At 39.5% G+C, this 19,987-nt stretch overlaps 2 protein-coding genes across 6 annotated transcripts; both read left to right on the forward strand.

Annotated features, from left to right (window-relative positions):
- Positions 1-90: 90 nt before the first annotated feature.
- On the forward strand, positions 91-19,449 carry LOC116041279. Of its 4 annotated transcripts, XM_035993273.1 has the most exons (6): positions 91-930; positions 1,072-1,088; positions 1,176-1,281; positions 1,452-1,628; positions 1,746-2,287; positions 19,279-19,449. In XM_035993273.1, exons 1-6 carry the CDS (start codon positions 928-930, stop codon positions 19,400-19,402), a joined length of 969 nt encoding a protein of 322 aa, XP_035849166.1. In that variant the 5' UTR covers positions 91-927; the 3' UTR covers positions 19,403-19,449. The 4 variants fall into 4 exon arrangements, with proteins under 4 accessions (XP_035849166.1, XP_035849167.1, XP_035849168.1 ...); XM_035993274.1 differs by lacking the exon at positions 19,279-19,449 and having other exon boundaries at positions 92-930; positions 1,746-2,779; XM_031287171.2 differs by lacking the exons at positions 91-930; positions 1,072-1,088; positions 1,176-1,281; positions 1,452-1,628; positions 1,746-2,287 and adding exons at positions 17,540-17,598; positions 17,738-17,754; positions 18,128-18,242; positions 18,361-18,534 and having other exon boundaries at positions 18,722-19,449.
- On the forward strand, positions 5,852-11,967 carry LOC116041280. 2 transcript variants are annotated; one of them, XM_031287172.2, is made up of 6 exons: positions 5,852-6,016; positions 7,172-7,217; positions 7,936-7,973; positions 10,725-10,780; positions 10,962-11,347; positions 11,460-11,967. In XM_031287172.2, exons 1-6 carry the CDS (start codon positions 5,973-5,975, stop codon positions 11,589-11,591), a joined length of 702 nt encoding a protein of 233 aa, XP_031143032.1. In that variant the 5' UTR covers positions 5,852-5,972; the 3' UTR covers positions 11,592-11,967. The 2 variants fall into 2 exon arrangements, with proteins under 2 accessions (XP_031143032.1, XP_031143033.1); XM_031287173.2 differs by having other exon boundaries at positions 5,899-6,016; positions 7,182-7,217.
- Positions 19,450-19,987: the final 538 nt, after the last annotated feature.

The following is a 19,987-nucleotide window of genomic DNA, read 5'->3' on the forward strand; positions in this document are numbered from 1 at the left end:
GTGCAGTGAGAAGAGATATATTACAAAAGAGAGAGTAACACAAAGGACAATAACTATAATAGGATAGGATAATAAGAGTTAAATATCATATCACAGCTCTAGTTTATGACACATGACTCTTTTCAAAAAGACTCTAAGAAAATGCTTTTCCTTTGTTGAAACTTGAAATGAATCTACAGTATATATTTTGTTCCACCTTTGCTTTCAACAATAAAAGTATGAATCGCTGAACTGCAAAATATGTTTATTCTCTTCAGGGAGGCTGAAATGAACACTGACAAACCACACGATGTGAGGACGTTGGTTTTAGACTGAATTGTGTGACCAACTTGAACGCTTGAAAGGAGTTCACGTGGAAAAGATGCATCAGGACACCACACATAATAGCAAAACTGGGACCAACAAAGCCTATTTTGGCACGTCTACATATTTAGTTTGTTTCCAAAACAGAAAAACATGTTTTCGAGAAAGGTCAAGCTGCCATACTGAGTTCCAATCAGTAAAGATGTACAGTAAAGCAGAACTCATAAGTTTCTTTCATAGTATCATGGTTGAGTTAGGTCTTACTGCATAGGCAGGGTGTTACATTTTTGCTTTCAGTTTAGTTCAGCAATAGTGGTCGCACTTAACACAAAAACATCCTGTCTCCCGCATAAGACAATCTTATCTAGCCGTCCGACATAATGTTCCTGTGGTTTTCTCTGGCACTCTCTCTACAGTTACATAATTACAATGGCTTCCGTCTCTGTCCAGTAACAAAGCAGTACTCTGATATTCCAGTAGAACAAACTGACCTTCAATCTCTCACTATTAGTGGATCGCTCTTTGGTTATACATTACATCATAGGAGTAACTAAGGAGTGGTAGTTTGAATCAGGGGGCAGGGCTTCATTTCATTCTTTCGGTTTTATTTTCTTGTGATCTACAATGGTGAGTAGCTGCTTTTAAGTGCTTTCCTTTGCCTATGTTTTATATAATTACGATTATATTCTACATTCATAACTTCATTGGTGTTGTCAGTGAAATGTGTAATTATTGTAATGTGTTGTGTTTTATTTCGGATGGCATCAGGCTGCTGCACAGCAGAGGTGAGTCAGCTGATTTACTCAACCACAGCTTGTTATTGCTGCTTTCTGCTTTTGAATCTCTAAAACTCTTGATGTTTATTATTTTAGAGAAGAATTTCTGGAGCAAGAGCCATTCAGAAGGAATGCTTTTCTGATCATCGATAAAATGGTGAAGCTGAATTCAGAACATGCTAACATAATGTTAGTGGATGAGGTACTGTATGTCTGATGGGGACTGTTATAACTTTTGAAATGTTCCAGTTTTGGACACAATGCATTGCACGGCCCTGTCATAGTGTGCTTGGTACACCTGATTCTTCGCAGTTACACATAACACAGAAAATAATATCTGTTTGAATGTATTTTTAATTTGTATTTTGACAGATTCTTCACAGCATCTTCTTTTTGGGAAAGATCAACAAGATACCATATTCCCCAGAAGATATTCTGAGTGGTGATGAAGACTTGCTTAATGCGTTGAAGGGCCGCTACCCTCAGCCTTTTAAACTCTATTCCTCTCAACTACCCAGGCGGAGTCCATTTTCATGTGTGCTAGACATGGTAAGATTGTAGTTTGGCAAAAGATAAGACAATTCATCTTGGTGTTGTTACTATTTATTGATAACCTTAAACATAATACCTAAAAAATAATAACATAACATTTGTGATTGCTTGCAGATTGTCGACCTGACAAGACAGACTCATCAAGGGAAAAGACAAGAACAAGAGATTGAAAAAGAAATAAAAGAAAAGCTGCGCCGGCTCATCAGGGAACTAGAGCTTGGTAAAAACGAGCCTCTGGTCTCCTCCACTATCTGTGTCTCTCACAGCCCCAAGACCCCAAATGCATTCAGGTACTACGGAGTCTCCATGTCCACTTCTGGCCGTAATCCCGGGAAAATCCTGATTGCTGCATCCTGTTTTAGCAGCTGGGACAGTTATGTAGCTGGTGCAGTGATGACCTATTATCCAAATAAGGTCAAGAGGGAATATTTTGATGGAACCATCATACTTCCAAAGCAGCATGTCAGGTGCCAGGCATTTAACCTCTTTGAAGAAAGAGACAAGCTCCCTTGCAGATCATGCGGGAATTTGTTTGGTTTGACAACAGATGAAAAAAAGGAATGGCCCTATGGTAACTGTGCAGAAGCTGAAAGTGTGAGCAACTTGCTTGCAAATGTGGTAGAAATTAGAGAGCAAGCCCGACCAAAAGCTGAGACATGCACAGAGGAGAACAGGAAGAGAGCTGAAGGGAGTGTCAGGAAAGAGCTTGAAGGTTTTGTGCGCACGGAGAGATTTAAATGGAGTGGTCAATTCTACACCCCACAAAGAGTTTGACCTTAAAAAGGGGAAACATTAACTGGTATTAAATATTAATAAGTACAATTCTCATGGTCCTTTATTATAAAGTGACTAGATCTCTTTTGATATGATTCTTTATCAGTAAAAACTTAAAAAAAGAAACTGACTTCACTGTTTACCTCTGGGAACTGAAATTACTTCTTATTTGGACATGTAAATCATGTGATCAGAGCTGTCGGATATCACGCTTTATCATGGCAAATTGTTAATGCTCCAGCTTCTACTGTAACAATAAAGATATCAGCGCATTCATGGCACGAATTGTAAACAAACTGTTTAAATAAACCATGCAGAAGATGCAAAGTTGCTAAATGTATCGTTAACAATAAAATGATGGTGATGAAAAATTAGGTTCATTCATTTGTTTTGATTTTTCCTGAAGCATTTTCCTGAAATTTCTCTTACAATCTCTTACAATGTTACTTTATATAAGGAGATGACCCCCATTGCAACCTCAGTTTGAATCCTGCAGCCTAGTTGCGAAGCTTGGTAACTTTGTATGCACAGTTACATTTGTAATTTATTTTCATGTGGTATAATGTGTGTTATTAGGTTTTGGAAGATGCTGCAAATAATGTAGGGACAGATGCACCTACAGTCAGACTCAGAACAAGAGGTCTTCTCTCCACTAGCTCCTCAACCACCATGTGTGCTGTAGGAGGGCAAAATATTAGAAACACCACTCAGTATATTGCAGACCGGTTCAATTCCCAATGCTAACTGTGACCTCAATAGACCTCTTTGTATCCTAGCGGCACAGGACTGGCCCACGGCAGTCAGTGTGGAGGCAGAAATGTAGAAATATTTGAGTAACGAACATCTACTCCATTGCCCAGAGATGATGAATCCTCCTTTGTTTTCATGGACCCACCTGGTGATTTCTCATGGAGTGAGCCATTGAAATGTTTGCAAGAGTCACCGCAGGAGTTTCAGTCTGACCTCAAGTAACACTTAGTGATATGACTGAATAATATTTTTAGAGAGGTCAAAGGTCACAAGCAGCACCGGGTCTGAAGTGCAGCATAGTTTCTAAAAAGAGAAAATGCAATTACAACAGCCAGCCTGAACAAAACTACCAACATCAAGATACATTCCCCCCCCCCCGAATGATGTCGAATAAATGATTTGTTCCTTCTGGACACAGCTCCTTCCGCACCCAATTAGCAACCTAAAAAGTGGAACATCTTTATTGTACTTATAAGACCTGCATCCATGAACACAGCACTCCTGCATTTCTCTGCTGTGAATATCCACCTCTGGTGGGAGAGAACATGGAGAAGCACTGCATTTTATTTTCTTAGTACCTGTAATTTAATCGAATCTAATGGAACAAGGAGTGTCTGGAACCAGGTACAACATAAGTCTACCGTGTGGGACTGAAAAAGATCAGACGTCTTCAGTGCACTGGTGCTTGTTTTATTTTGGTTTCAACGATAAAATGCTCGGGTGGTAAATGTTCAATCATGCTTTATCAGTGTACGTAATGTAAGTTCTAGTAACATGTTAAGGATGTATTAATGTCATATACAATTGTTCATTGTAGCCCCTTCAATGCTGCAAACACAAAAAATGTATAAATAGATATTCAAAATATTTAAATCAGAACATAATTCAAAAAATGACATAGGCAATAAAAAAGAACAAACTATAAAAATTGCACTAAAGGAAGAAATTAAAAGAAAAACTAAATTACATTTACAAGTAAAATATAGTTATGTATGCAGTATACAAATACAAAAATATATGCAATATGTGTATTATCAGTAAAAAGTGTTTGAAACTATATTGTAAATAGAAAACTTTTGTGAAAGTGGGAATAAGGGAAGTGCAAAAGTTAGTGGTATGTTAAAGGTGCAGTAGGTAAGCCTTATAAAACTAACTTTCTGTCATATTTGCTAAAACTGACCCTATGTTCCAGTAGAACTACATAAAGCAGGTCAGTTAACCACCTACAGCTTGTAGTGCGATTTGCAAAAATCCACAGCTCCCTGTTCAGATGCACCAATCAGGGCTAGGGGGGGTGTCTAATTGCGTGTCAATCACTGCTCATGCACACACATTTATTCTCCCTTGTAGGGGGAGGGGCTTAGGAGACTGTTTTGGGCTTTAGCAGAAAGGGAGGAGGGACTGAGAAGTTGTTGATGTTCAAATTTTTTGGCTAAGTCCTGGATCTTTACAATCCTACCTACAGCACCTTTAATGTGCAAACCAGCATAACAGAAAGTTCCATATGTAATTTATATTATGGTGTGTGAAGTTGCTCTGTAGTCTGGTGGCAGAGCAGCGGACATCAGACTAAAACTTTCAACCTTCTCACTGGTGGTATTTCACTCCCTCATCCTCCTCTTTCCATCCTCCTTCTTTGGGATGTACATGTACAGCACGTAAATGTGATGATGAAACAATAAGTATGACTAAAATTATTGCAGTCCAACACATCAGCCCAAACATAATTGATATAAATTGTGGGGAGAGGGGGAAGGAAGATACACCTCTCACTATTCCATCCATCTTTTTTCTTCTGCTTATCTAGGGCTTGGTCGCAGTGGCAGCCGACTAGGCAAGGTATTGCAGATGTGACCATAAAGTTTAATCATCCCCTCTAAAACAGTTCAAACTAAAAAAAAAAAACATGTGGTATCAGAAGAAATTAGTTTTAGCTTCAACTAGGAAGCAAGTATTTATTATTCTGTTCTGTCAATGGCTAATATCACTCTTTAACCACAGGGTGGCAGCATTGCTTTACTCTCAGTATAAATAAACAACTTCAACTCCATAATCCGTTTTTTTCTACAGGCTTGGCTTCTTTTAGTAGTCCACTCTATCAAAGAGTTGACATCACACAGTTAGCAGTTTTAATCAGTGCCTAAATGGACTATTATGGGTGTCAGTGCATGAGATATCCATAAAACATCCCTCAATGTGATCAAAACAATCTTTCCCTTCCCCAGCATGCATCTGCCCTCATGAAGTCTCTGAGAGAGAGAGAGAGAGAGAGAGAGAGAGAGAGAGAGAGAGGAGGGGGGGCTACTTCAGGTCACTGAAGACCTCACCTCACCTGCCCCCTTTTCCTGTCAGAAGATCACCAAGGATGATATTCTCAAAAATAATTGTTTTTTTTCTCAGAAGCCCTGAACCTTTTTGACCAGCTTTACTGTCTTTCAGAGGCTGTAGCGGGCTCCATTTTAAAGCTAAATATATTCAATGTTAAAGATTATGGTAAATATATTGGTAACATATTAAACTAAAATACCTAAGAATCCAGTAGTACCAACCATAAAACTGCCAGTACAGAGTTCCTGTTTGTAATTTCCCCGTTCATGCATGAAACAAGTAGTATAAAGGATCTTAAACGCATCATGCAACAACCTCTGGTCCGCAGCGTGTGGGGGATGGTCTGGCAAAGCGAGACTATTTGCAACATGTGACGACGAGAGCACTGGAAGGCAGCACAAAAACAGGGATTGGCGACTCGCGAGCGCATGCGCGTTAGTCGCAATACAACCAAACTGTAAATGCGAACGCCATCTTTTCATTGAAGACATGATTGAAGGCAGAAAAAGCTCCACTCTAACTCTTCAGCTGAGGTAACTAAGGTTTTCTCATTTGAGTTCATGTCATAAGGCGTTTTCTCACATAGGACTAGCTAGGCTACTAAAACTAGCTATGTATCTCAGTAGCTTAATTTAGCTCTCTGTTAAACAATTCAGTAACTAACATTAACGGTAAAAATGGACAACAAGGCTGTTTTGTGCCTCTTACTAAACATTGTTTTCAGATTTAACATTCCGAAGTGTCATTAGTTTTCACCATTTGAGATGATTAGCACACTAAAAACACAGGCTGTCGCCCGTAGCTTCCGCCTCTATCTTTAGAGGAAATGAAAGGGCGAATGTCTTTCTGCTGATCTTTGTGACGCACTTTACTTAGCTATATTATGCGTTAATTTGTATTTTATTTTATTTATTTATTTATTATTTGAAAACTTGACAAATATGTTATACAGTGTTTGAACAATTCGACATCGTACTTACAAAACATATCAAAAACGATATTAATGTCCATCCAAAGAACATTAAAACCTTACTTAATGATAAAATAAATAAATAAACTCACTTCAGGTACATTAGGCACTTCAGGCCTAACGTTAATTACGCACGGAAAGCCGAAATACTTAGTCAATTTTTTTTAACGATTACGGATTTATACAACTTCTGTTCTATTTGGGAAAACATAAAAGTGTGCATCTCCAGTAAATGTAGCATTCTTAAAATATGGCCTAATAAGTGCGCACAACTATTTTGTATGCACACTATTTTTAAATAAATAAAGTAATACATCATTCAGGACTTTGGGGATTTTATAGCAAATCGGCAGTTGCCACGAAAGTGAATGTAGGCTGGAGTGTTGCATTTGAATAATTATCAAATTTTCATAAACAAAAGTTCCATGTTTAATACAACTTCTACTACAAACTCGATTAACATTGAAATTAAGGCATTCGAAAAGTACTTTTAATGAAAGCATTTGAAAATTATCTTTTTAAATTAGATTTTGTTGATCAAATTATGATGGCCTACAATCATAAAGAAACCATTATTAATGTGTAAGGTGATTATCATCACTTTAAAAAGTGCTTTTAAAATTATACTTTTTGTTAACTGTCTCACAGCTCAGTTGTCTTTTTAAAGTTTGCAGTTTTTGTGTCTTTAACTATTGAATTACATTTTTTTCTGTTTTAGACATCAAAAGAGACTAAAAATGGCAGAAGATCCAATCTACGGAAAAGTAAGTAACACCTGTTGGTCAGCTTTTATTTTATTTTCAGTGGCATGAGCTAAATAAAAATTCTAAATTCATTAATTTCTTTTTCAGTTAAATACTAAATAATGAAACAGAATATTTAATTGTCTCATTTGTTGACCATGTTAACATTTAATTCTTCAGAATTTTTCAAGATTATTTTTTGGGCATTTTTAGGCCTTTTATTGACAAGACAGCTGAAGAAATGAAAGGGGAGAGAGAGGGGGGAATGACACGCAGCAAAGGGCCGCAGGTCGGAGTCGAACCTGGGCTCGCTGCGTCAAGGAGTAAACCTCTATATATGGGCGCCCGCTCTACCAACTGAGCTATCTGGGCACCCAAATGGAAGTACAGTTTAAACATTCTGACACATAGTAGAGACGGACAAAGATGGAAAAGGGTATGACATGCAGTAAAGATCCCTATATGGGACCTATAAAGGGCTTTGTTGCCCACATTTAAACCATAGACCAACAGCAGCACACCCCTGTAATACACTTTTCTTCTTTTTTTTTAATTGTACTTAAATGTATTTAACCAATTGACTGTTATTGACACTAGTATATTGCCTAGCCAAAATTGCCCAGCTTCTGTGACAATATTATTCCATTGTAGTATCAGTACATTCAGTGCTTGAGTAAAGGTTTTGAGTATTTTACTGCCACTACTTTTAACCATTCACACTTTGTTTTCTTGGTGACAGAGATGCAGAACGGATGACGGTCCAGTGAAAGACAGCCAGTAAGAACCAGTTTTTTATTTCTGTTCACTGAGGTTTAAATGAGCAATAACCTACAACAAGAAAGATGAGGTGCATTTAGTAACTATTTTGAATACATGAAAGGAGTTTAAATTTAAAGCAATTAAGATATGCTTTTAACGTTACAATGAATAGCTAAATGTATACAAAGAAACTCTAAACAATCGCAGGGCTGCTCAGTTATGGAGCCGATGGTTGGCATGGATATGCAGGGGCGCACGGTTGTGGAGATGATGTTGGTGATAAACGGGACTGTTAAAAGGCTGCTTGTCTCCCTGTTCACTAGCCTCTGTTCCCAAAAGTAAAAATGTTTTGTGTCTGCTTAATCTTTAATTTCAGTATAATGTTTATTTGATACTCATTTGATGTCATTTGACATAGGCCTGTTTAGGAAAGTTTGTCGTTCATAGTATTTTTGCTATGGTTCTCCCTGTTATGTAAGGGGGAAATGCTAATTTATGGTCCTGCGGAGGCTCCACACAGAGCTTTCGCCGTAGCCTACTTGAGTGGCCTGAAATGTATACTTGTGCATTAGTGTTTGTCGACCTCTTTAAGAGAATAGCATGAATAGCATGATGTTACAGCGCAGACCTTACTACTTGCCCAGGGAGTTAACATCGGTCTTTATAACAGCTGTTTATGTACCACCTCACTCCATTAGCCAGCAGCTGGTGGCACAACCAGACAGTATTGGTATAGCAGCAGGGGACTTCAATCATGGCAACTTGAAGTCAGTTCTGCCAAGATTCCACAGATATGTAAACTTCCAGACAAGAGAAAAGAACACTTTAGATCAGGTCTACAAAGCCAGCACTCTGCCACATATGGGACTCTCAGATCACCTGTCTCTGTCCCTGATCCCTGCATCCAAACCACTCAGCTGTAAACAGAGACCATCCATGACGTATGGACTGAAGAAGCCACTGCAGCCCTGCAGGACTGCTTCGGAGACACAGACTGGCAAGTTTTTGCTGCAGGGGCAGACCTGGAGGGACAAACACCAGCTGTTCATATATATAAACTTTTGCGCTGAGTGTTTCGGAGGAAAAAACTGTTAAAGTGTTTCCTAACCAAAAACCATGGTTCAACAGCAAGGTGAGGACCGTGCTGAGAACAAGAGACACTTCGTTGAAGTCTGGGGACCTGCAGGCCTACAGAGAGAGAGAGCCTGAGGAGGGGCATCAGTGAGGCCAAACGCAGGTACGGGCAGCGCATAGAGCAATAACTCCAGATGCATGTGGCTGGGGATAAAGACTCCCACTGGCCGTGAGGACAGCCGCAAACCCCGCCGACAGCACACTGCCAGGCAGTTTTATATTTTTATATATTTAACAATTTTTTACTATTTCAATTTTCAAAATCATATTAAGAGCTGGTAAACTGTGTTTCGTTGTTGTGAAACAATGACAATGAAGATATATTCTATTCCATTCACTGCGGGAGGCGATCGGATGAGGACCGTACCGGTGAGAGTTGTTGCTGATCGAGGAAATGCGCTGCCGGACAAATGCCCGTGATAACTCCTGCTTCATTGGATGGGGAAAGGGAAAGCACACAAAGAACACTTGCTGTCCCAAAATGCTTAAGAACAAGCCAAAAGAATTTGACAGCTAATGGGGCAGATTCCACCAAACAGGAGCAAGGATCTGGGCAGCACTCTCAAATGACTATCTCCTGAAGAATAGTGAGTAAACATAAACGTCACCAAATCAGCCATAGTTAAGTGTGTGGGGGCAGTCTACAGTTTTTGACCGTGAGTCAGTTTAGAGTTAGTGTGTTTTATTATGAGAGATGTACTTTACTTTTGTTATAATGTAAAAATTAACAGATTGACATATTTAACTTTAAGTTTTGGCTTTTGGACAATTATTTAGGGACAACAAAGGATCCCAAGAGCCTTTGAAGCACGCCATCTACACTGGAGCCACATGTACTTTAATGACCAAGGCAAAGGTTTGTCAGCAGTGGGCATCTTAATGTTTCAAGTTTACTTCCTAAACAGGATGAAATAAAAACACTGCTAGTGGATTCAAATATACACTTTTTGTGCCTCCAGTGAAACTGCTCCATTGCAGGATAATTTAATTGGTGTTGCTGGGTACAAATGCTATGGAAAAGACAGAAAAAGGGAGGAGGGGTCTTAATTTACATTAAAAAATTCCATTAAATGTACAGAAATTGTGTTGGAAAGAGGACAGACTACCTTCCACACAGGAGAGAGAAGTCATTCAAGGTTGAACTACATGTTTCCTCGGAATGGTGTGCAACAGGCTTTGAGTTATGATTTCTCTTGTTTGGTGGGTGTGTCCCTAGTTTAAAGGCAGACGCACAACAGGGTGTTCAACGCACCCGTTTCCATTTAAAAAAACAAACAAAAGAACATGTTTCTACATTTTTGCGGGACTGAACGTGGCTCAGTTCACAACATATGATGTAAGAACATGTGACCGTCTCCTGGAGAATGAAGACCTGAATCAGAGATGTGTGGAGTACAGACAGGAGCCAGGAACCAAACCAACACACGGCCCTTGGGGAAAGGAGAGGAAATAAAGAAAGTGATAAGATCCCAAGATGGGTGACGGTTTAGTGCAGAACATTGGTACTGAAAAAGAGAAATTAGGAGAGACCGTGGCATACCGTTTTTAGGTTCACAACGGGAAATAAGGGACTGAAGCACACTGATTGGCTAGCAGCCTTTAATTGCGCAAACGTTTATCTTTTCTATCTTTCAGGTCGGCGGGTCAGATGCTTAATCGACTTAATTTCCTGCAGTGCAACGGCAAAACAGGTAAGATAATAATATTATTATATTATTCCTAAGAGACATTGTTGTGCAGTAGTTGCAGTACAAAGTAAAAATGTGCCAATTTATAGAGAAGACTACACACATCTTTGCCTTGAATCATAAAACTTTGCTGTAAGTATTTTCCATATTCAAACAAACTTCTCTTGTCCGGCATATGCTGTAGGTGCAGAGTACCTGACATGGGTATCAGGCCTTGTGTCCAAGAATAGACACAACATGGTACCCTTAAAGAATCCAGCTGGCGCCACATGGACGATAGGAAACCTGGAGGACACCATTTACTCAGGGGAAGATGACGAGGTGAATGGGTGGAGCAAATCCTACCTTCCTAAGCCAGTACACATGCAGGTTATAGGTATAGTGGAGGGAACTTCGTGCCCGTGTGAGCAGCTGGTTTTGATGACCTGTGAGGACAGACAGGTGTATGCCTACGATGGAGAAGGGGTGGAGCTGCATTTGGTGGCTTCAAATCTGGATCAGCTACGTCACGCGGGAATAGAATATCCAGCATCCAAGACCTATTACGATGGGGAGGCCTTCAAAAATATGGTGAGCAGTTAGTTACGCTTGTGGGGACAAAGAAGGCTATGTGGTTGTTGACCCTGATGATTGATCACCTGTGAGCACTGATAACATGTTTGATAATGTCTGTTGTGTGTAGACCGAGGAGGACTGGGCAGAGGTGAGGAAGAGCGCTGTGTGGAAGAAGCTGGACGAACAGCATCATCAACTGGTGATGTCAAAAAAGTCCAGATTGCTGGACAATCTCAAATTCCCCATCCCCATCATGTAGTGTATCTTTCAGTGGTGGTGTATATTGCAGTGGTAATCTTCAATAAGATATGCTTGAAAATGGAGTAAAACCTGCCAACTTGGAAAGTTTGGAAAGCGTGTACATGCACGTTTGTGGCTGCAGTCAAAAACATTTCAAATTTGAACTCTCTTTGCAAGTTTGTACATTCAGTCCCAGGTGTTAGTTCACTTTTTAAAGATGTGTTGGAATACAACATTGTGGTAAGGGTTTGCTCAAAGAGCTTCATAAAGAAGATGGTAGATCTGAAAAAGTGAGGGGACGGGACATCCTAATTGAAGTTGGTCTGGCACGGTGTGGTTTTTCCGAGTGGTCATCTGTAATGCTGGGCCCAAAACAGCACCGAGATCCAACAGGACAGCTCCAGGAAGTCGGAACGGGCTCTGAGGATACTTGTGCTCACTTGCCCTTAAGCAAGGCACAGAACCCATTACTGCTTGGGGTGCTGTGCACACAAACATTGTGTATGTATAAATAAACAATTGTTTCTACCCTGGTTGTTTTTTCTACATTTTTTATTTTAACCAAGAGGATTTAATTTATGTGTTTTTGATTCATTAACTAATGACTCAGCAGTTCAGAAAACAGCCCAAGTTTGTATACCTCTTGATTTTTTTTTTTCACATTACATTAACAGATCATGAGATCATTGCCGCGGTTATGTAAGATACTCTCCTCATTTGAAGTTAATTAAATGATGTATCTAAACCCCTGTATTGTGTAAACCAGTGGTTCCCCTAGATTGATCCACATTAGGTCACATAACCTGATTTGATAATGTTTCACTTCCATCCATCCTCCATCTGAAAAGATTTTAGTTGTTAAAACTGATTAAGACCAGAATTCTATAGTTGTCAACTACAGTTGTGGAAATAACCGGGGAGGAAGTGACACCTACAAACGCATGATCAGAATAGGCATTCTTATGACTCTTACTCACATTTGGCTCACTTTGTGTGTGTGTGTGTGTGTGTGTGTTCTCATTTATGAATCAGAAGCCTTGAAAACCACACAGTATTCTTTGGAAAAGCTTACACAGCTTTTATCATACACCTTGCTGAGTTACTATATGAACCTGAATTATAATCATTACATTTGACCCATAGTTAAATTAGGTTTTCCATTTCTGCTTTCATTTAAGTTCAGAAACGTTAAAGCTATGTAAGCACCACACCCGAGTGTACATCCTGTGTGCACATCCTGTCACTTGCGCGAGAGGAAAGTCTATTGCTAATAAAGTGTTGCTACAGCTTTGTTGTTCCATTGCTTAAACATTTCACATTTTCTGCTTTCAGCACAAATGTTCCAAAGTAGATGATGTGCTCGTGCTAATTAATTAATCCTAAACCTGAACTAAATTATAACTCTTTTGAAAGCCTTGTTCTTAATCTTCAACATCCAACATGGAAAACAGTACAGCCAATTATATTTGTTGTGGTCTACTGAGCACCAGGTCCATATTCAGAATTTTTATTGGAATTCTCAGAGTTTTTATCATGTGTAGTCCTTAAATCAGACAAAGTACTTATTGTAGGTGATTTTAATATCCATGTGGACGTTGACAGCAATAGCCTTAGTACTGCTTTCAACTCACTACTAGATTCAATTGGTTTCAGTCAGAGTGTGAGAACCTGTTGAGTGTGCATGAGGCCACGCACTGTTTTAACCACACCCTCGACCTTGTGCTAGAATATGGCATCAAAATTGAAAATGTAATAGTATTCCCGCAAAATCCTTTATTATCAGACCACTTCTTAATAACTTTTGAATTCTTAATACCCAATTATACGAAATTAGATAAAAGCTTCTACACTAGATGCCTATCTGACAGTGCTATAGCTAAATTTAAGGAAGATATTCCAACAGCACTAAACTCATTACCGTGCTTTAATAAAACAGAGGACCTTTATGTAAACTTTAGTCCTTCTCAAATTGATAATTGTGTAGATGGTGCTACGGCCTGCCTACGGACGACTTTAGACTCTGTTGCTCCCCTTAAAAAGAAGACGATGAAGCAAAGGAAACTAGCACCTTGGTATAACTCCCAAACTCGTAAATTAAAGCAAATCTCGCGAAAAATTGAAAGTAAATGGCGTTCCACCAAACTGGAAGAATCTCGTTTAGATTGGCAAGACAGTCTGAAAACCTATAGGAACAACACTATTCAACACTGATAGAAGAAAATAAGAACAACCCAAGGTTTCTTTTCAGCACTGTAGCCAGGCTGACAGATAGCCACAGCTCTACTGAGCCATCTATTCCGATAGCTCTGAGTAGTGATGACTTCATGAGCTTCTTCAATGATAAAATTAAAACAATTAGAGATACTATTCATCACCTCTTGCCCCCAACCTCTAACGGTTCACCTTTAAACACAGGACTGCTAGAAAGAACGACTAGACCTGACGTATACTTAAACTGTTTTTATCCTATAGACCTTCAACAACTAATGTTAAAGGTCTCTTCAGCTAAGTCATCTACCTGTCTCTTAGACCCCATCCCAACAAGGCTACTTAAAGAAGCGTTACCCGTGGTTAACACTTCATTACTAGATATGATCAATATGTCTCTATTAACAGGTTATGTACCGCAGTCATTTTAAGTAGCTATGATAAAACCTCTACTGAAAAAACCCACCCTCGATCCTGAGGTCTTAGCCAACTATAGACCTATATCTAACCTTCCCTTTCTCTCCAAGATCCTTCAGAAGGTAGTCGCCAATCAGTTATGCGATTTTCTACATAGCAATTGTTTATTTGAGGACTTTCAGTCAGGATTTAGAAAGCATCATAGCACAGAGACGGCACTGGTGAAAATTACTAACGACCTTCTAACTGCTGCTGACAAAGGACTTGTCTCCGCACTTGTTTTACTAAATCCTAGTGCTGCATTCGACACTATTTACCATACCATCCTGTTACAGAGATTGGAACATTTAGTTGGCATTAAAGGAATTGCACTAAGCTGGTTTAAGTCTTATTTCTCTGACCGATCTCAATTTGTTAATGTTAACGATAAATCCTCGAGGTACGCTAAAGTTAGCCATGGCGTTCCACAAGGCTCAGTGCTTAGACCAATTCTGTTCTCCTTATATATGCTTCCTCTAGGCAATATCATTAGGAATCACTCAATTAACTTTCACTGTTATGCGGATGACACCCAATTATACTTATCAATCAAGCCAGACGAAACCAGTCAGTTAGCTAAACTTCAAGTATGCATTAAAGATATAAAATCCTGGATGACTTACAATTTTCTGATGTTAAACTCAAACAAAACTGAAGTTATTGTGCTAGGCCCTAAACACCTCCGAACCTCATTAACCGAAGATATAATTACTCTGGATGGTATTGCCCTGGCCTCCAGCACTACTGTCAGAAATCTAGGAGTTATTTTTGATCAGGATATATCCTTTAGTGCCCACTTAAAACAAACCTCTAGAACAGCCTTTTTTCACCTTCGTAACATTGCCAAAATTAAGAACATCCTGTCTCAAAACGATGCAGAAAAACTAGTCCATGCATTCGTTACTTCCAGGCTGGACTACTGTAATTCCCTACTATCAGGATGCCCAAATAAAACCCTGAAGACTCTCCAGCTGATCCAGAATGCTGCAGCGCGTGTTCTGACAAAAACTAAGAAAAGAGATCATATTTCTCCCGTATTAGCATCTCTGCATTGGCTTCCTGTAAAATCCAGGATTGAATTTAAAATCCTCCTCCTGTCCTACAAAGCTCTAAATGGTCAAGCACCATCATATCTATTAGAGCTCTTAGTACCTTATTGTCCCACTAGAGCACTACGCTCCCAGAATGCAGAGCTACTAGTGGTTCCTAGAGTCTCTAAAAGTAGAATGGGAGCCAGAGCCTTCAGCTATCAGGCTCCTCTCCTGTGGAACCAGCTCCCAGTCTGGGTTCGGGCGGCAGACACCATCACCACATTTAAGAATAAACTGAAAACCATCCTCTTTGATAAAGCTTATAGTTAGGGAGTGAGGAGTTGCAGTGAACGCCTAACCCGGCCCACCTGCTTCTCTTCATAGTCGTCAGATTAATAATATAACAAAAGTAGAGGGAGGCAGGCCAGTACAGCCAGATCCGGCAGAGGAGAGTTCCAAGCCCGAACAGGCTCCTCTCCTTAAACTGCCTGTCTCTCTTAGTTATGCTCTTAGTTATGCTGTTATAAGTTTTAGACTGCCGGGGGACTTCCTTCCTTCCTTCCTTCCTTTGACTGCTCTCTCCTCTCCTCTCTTTCCTTTGACTGCTCTCTCCTCTCACTTTCCATTTGGGTGCATCCCATCCCACGGGATGCTTGTTACTAACCTGGCTCTGAGGAGTTTATTCCCCAGAGTCCTTGTGTTTTGATTTTTTCTCACCCAGCTTATTTCCTTGGAGTATGTTGGCACCAAGATCTTGGTTGCAACTGTCGCCGTGGTTCTGCTGCACTCCCTACCCAGCTCTGCAGTGCCCTGCAATGTCACGCTGCATCCTGCTGAACCCTGCAGCTTCCTGCTACGTCCATCCATGCTCTGCTGTGCTGCGCTACATCCTGTAACGCCCTGCAGCGCCCTGATATGACATGAACTACTACGACTATCATTTGAAGTCACTATTCCATTATCTTTAAAGTGACTATTATTGCCACTGTTCATCACACCCCCAACCGGCACCGTCAGACACCGCCTACCAAGAGCCTGGGTCTGTCCGAGGTTTCTTCCTAATAGGGAGTTTTTCCTCGCCACTGTCGCTCTGCTTGCTTTTGGGGAATTATTAGAATTGTTGGGGCTTTGTAAATTATAGAGTGTGGTCTAGACCTACTCTATCTGTAAAGTGTCTCAAGATAACTCTTGTTATGATTTGATACTATAAATAAAATTGAATTGAATTGAATAGTGCTCCTTGACCTTGGAATTCTACAAGTTGCTATTTCCCCCCCCATCCTTCACCCTCATACAGCTTTGTAGAAACTTAATAAGGATGCTGCCCTCCCAAACGTCTTTGTGCATTTCTCTGTTGTGAAAGTTTTCTTTTGCAGCAGGAGTGGATTTAGAAAGTTAAAGAGTTAAACAAATAAAGACAGTTGAGAATTAAACCAAGTTTGTTTTTTGTCATTTATATTTGCAAATATAGGAGTAAACAATTTCACAAAAGGCACGATAGCTCCTGTGTGGAAAAGTCTCTACCTCGAATGAGAAAAAGCACACAGCTTATATGCTGCTTCAGTGAGATAGAAAGACATGCCCCTGTCTAAACATGACTCGGCATTCCTGACAATAAAAAAACACAGCAGACAATCTAAAACACAGAGACATCCTGGAGCTTAATCCCCTTTACGACACTTTCACCCCGAGGTTTATATCCCGTTTATCTCAACTCACCTGGGAGGACAGAAAATGTCAAAAGAGATAGTTTAGGGTGACCCTGTACCTTATCTGTTTCCCAGACTGTGTGGCTCCCACTTATTGAGAATCAGAATCAACATGTGAGAATGAGATAAACTCACTTTCAGCATTGTGAGAGAAACTAAAACAGAAATAAGACAAGAATATAAAGAATTATGCTTAAATGTAATTTTGCCATCACATCTCTTAGACCCTCCTGATGAACTGAACCTTCTTTGCGCAAAGAATAAATACTTGAAACTCTTTGTTGACTGAAGCTTTATTTCAGATTTCACCCTATGAATTAGAATTTCCACCACATGATGTAAACAGGTTTTAATACAACTTTAGAGTTCAGCATCTGACATTTGTGCCTGTGCCCTTCATGTGTTTGTACTGGCACTCCTATACAGGTACTATACAGACTTTTCTGTACCATGACATTCTACTAGAACAATAGATGTAATAGATGCCGTGTAGTATTCATATCTTCGTATAACTATCATGCCAATCACATTGTGGAAGTTTCTAAGGTGTGGTAGTTGTGGTGAATCAGGGGGCAGGGCTTCATTTCCTTCTTTCTGTTTCATTTACTTGTGATCTACAATGGTAGGTGACTACTTTTAGGTGCTTTTCTTTGCCTATGCTTGATATCATTACGATTACATTTTGACATAACATTTATTTGTGTTATCAGAGAAATGTGTAATTGTTGTAATGTGTTGTCTTTTTTTCCTGATGGCTTCAGGCTGCTGCACAGCAGAGGTACGTCTGCTGATTTACCTAACCACAACTTGTTACTGGCACTCTGCCTTTTAATTCCCTAAAAACAATCATTTATCATGAATTCATGCATGATTACATGATTACGTAATTCAGTTTCTTTGACCTGTCGCTTTAACTACAGATTTACCTATGAAGAAGATATGAACAGCATTAATAAATCAGAAATGATGATGATTGAAAAACCTTAATTACCTTATTGATGCATTAATTAATGTAATTGCATTAAGTCATGCATGAGATAGTATTAATCCTTGTACATGCTTTTCCGTACATGAAGTCATGCATTAATTCATGATAATACATGTACCATTATTATAAAGTGTTACCAAACAATTCATGTTTATTATTTTAGGGAAGAACCTCCGATAAAGGAAGACCCTTTCAGAAGCAATGCTTTCACGCTTATCGAGGAAATGTTGGACCTGAGTTACCCCCCTTCAAAATATACTGCAGGGTTAATGGATGAGGTATGTCTGATGAGAACTGTTATAAACTTTTAAAATGTTCTGTTTTGGGACACAATGCATGGCCCTGGCATAGAGTGTTTTGGTTTCTCAAAAGTTTGAATGTGTTTTGACTTTACAGTTTCTTCACAGCATCTTCTTTTTGGGAAAGATCAACAAGCCACCATTTTCCCCAGAAGATATTCTGAGTGATGACGAGATGCTTAATGCGTTGAAGGGCCGCTACCCTCAGCCTTTTGAACTCTATTCCTCTCAACTACCCAGGCGGAGTCCATTTTCATGTGTGCTAGACATGGTAAGATTATAGTTTGTCAACAGATAACACAATTCATCTTTGTAAAGTTATATTGATACTTTACCTAAACATCCTTAAATACGTTTGTGATTAATGTACATTAACAAACACAAAGCTTGACTCAGTAAATTATTTGATGCATCTGTGGGAATAACAGCAGCTTGATAATATTTGTGATTGTTTGCAGATTGTCCACCGGACAAGATCGAGAGATCAACAAGGGAAAATACAAGAAGAAGAGATTGAAACAGAAATAATAAAGAGGCTGCAAGATCTCATCTGTCCACTGAAGGAGGGTAAAAGAAAGAATAAAAAAAAGCCTCTGGTCCCATCCTCCATCTGTGTCTCTCACAGCATCAAGACCCCAAATGCAGTCAGGTACTACGGAGTCTCCATGTCCACTATTGGCCCTAATCCTGGGAAAATCCTGATTGCTGCATCCTGTTTAAGCAGCTGGGACAGTTCTGTAGCTGGTGCAGTGATGACCTATTATCCAAATAAGGTCAAGAGGGAATATTTTGATGGAACCATCATACTTCCAGAGCAGCATGTCAGGTGCCAGGCATTTAACCTCTTTGAAAAAAGAGAAAAACCCCCTTGTAGATCATGTGGGAATTTGTTTGGTTTGACAACAAAGGAAAATATTGAATGGCCCTATGGCAACTGTGCAGAAGCTGAAAGTGTGAGCAACTTGCTTAGAAATGTTGAAGAAGTTAGAAAGCAAGCAGCCCCATCATCTGAGACGTGCACAGAGGAGAAAAGGCAGAAGGCTGCAGAGTGTGTCAGGAAAGAGCTTGAAGGTTTTGTGCGCACGGAGAGATTTAAATGGAAAGGTCAATTCTACACCCCACAAGGAATTTCATCTTAAAAAGGGGAAACAATTGAATGAATTGAAGGGAACACTGGGTTAGGGTTAGGGTTAGGTTTGATTGATTAAAGTTGATCAATCAATCAATTTTGTTTGTCACATGAATCGGAGATACAATATGATGTATTGATCATGTCATTCACAATAAAATTACAGTGATGTAAAGTCATGTTCATAATTTGTTTTGATTTTTTTCTCCTGCAACCTTTGCCAGTACATAGAGAGGGAATCATTAATTTGGGGGGGACATGTTTAGATGACCTACAGGCAGTGTAACAGAGGGAGAGGAGCTGAGACTGACTGCTCTGTATTGTACGATGGTGTGAGAGAAAAGGTCATCATTACAATATTTGAACATTTTAGTTCAAAAATCCAGCCAGTTCTAGCTAAACCACCATTTTCTCATCACACTCTGAATTAAATCAGACTTTAATCAAATGAGTGTGCAGTGAGAAGTGATATATTACAAAAGAGAGAGTAACACAAAGGAAAATCACAAGAGTGGTAAACATCATATTACAGCACTAGTCTATTTATGCTAATACAGATGTGTGGGAGCTGTGAATGAATTGTGTGTATCAGAGT

This window comes from Sander lucioperca, chromosome 16 (genome assembly GCF_008315115.2).
Source record: "Sander lucioperca isolate FBNREF2018 chromosome 16, SLUC_FBN_1.2, whole genome shotgun sequence".
NCBI lineage: Eukaryota > Metazoa > Chordata > Actinopteri > Perciformes > Percidae > Sander > Sander lucioperca.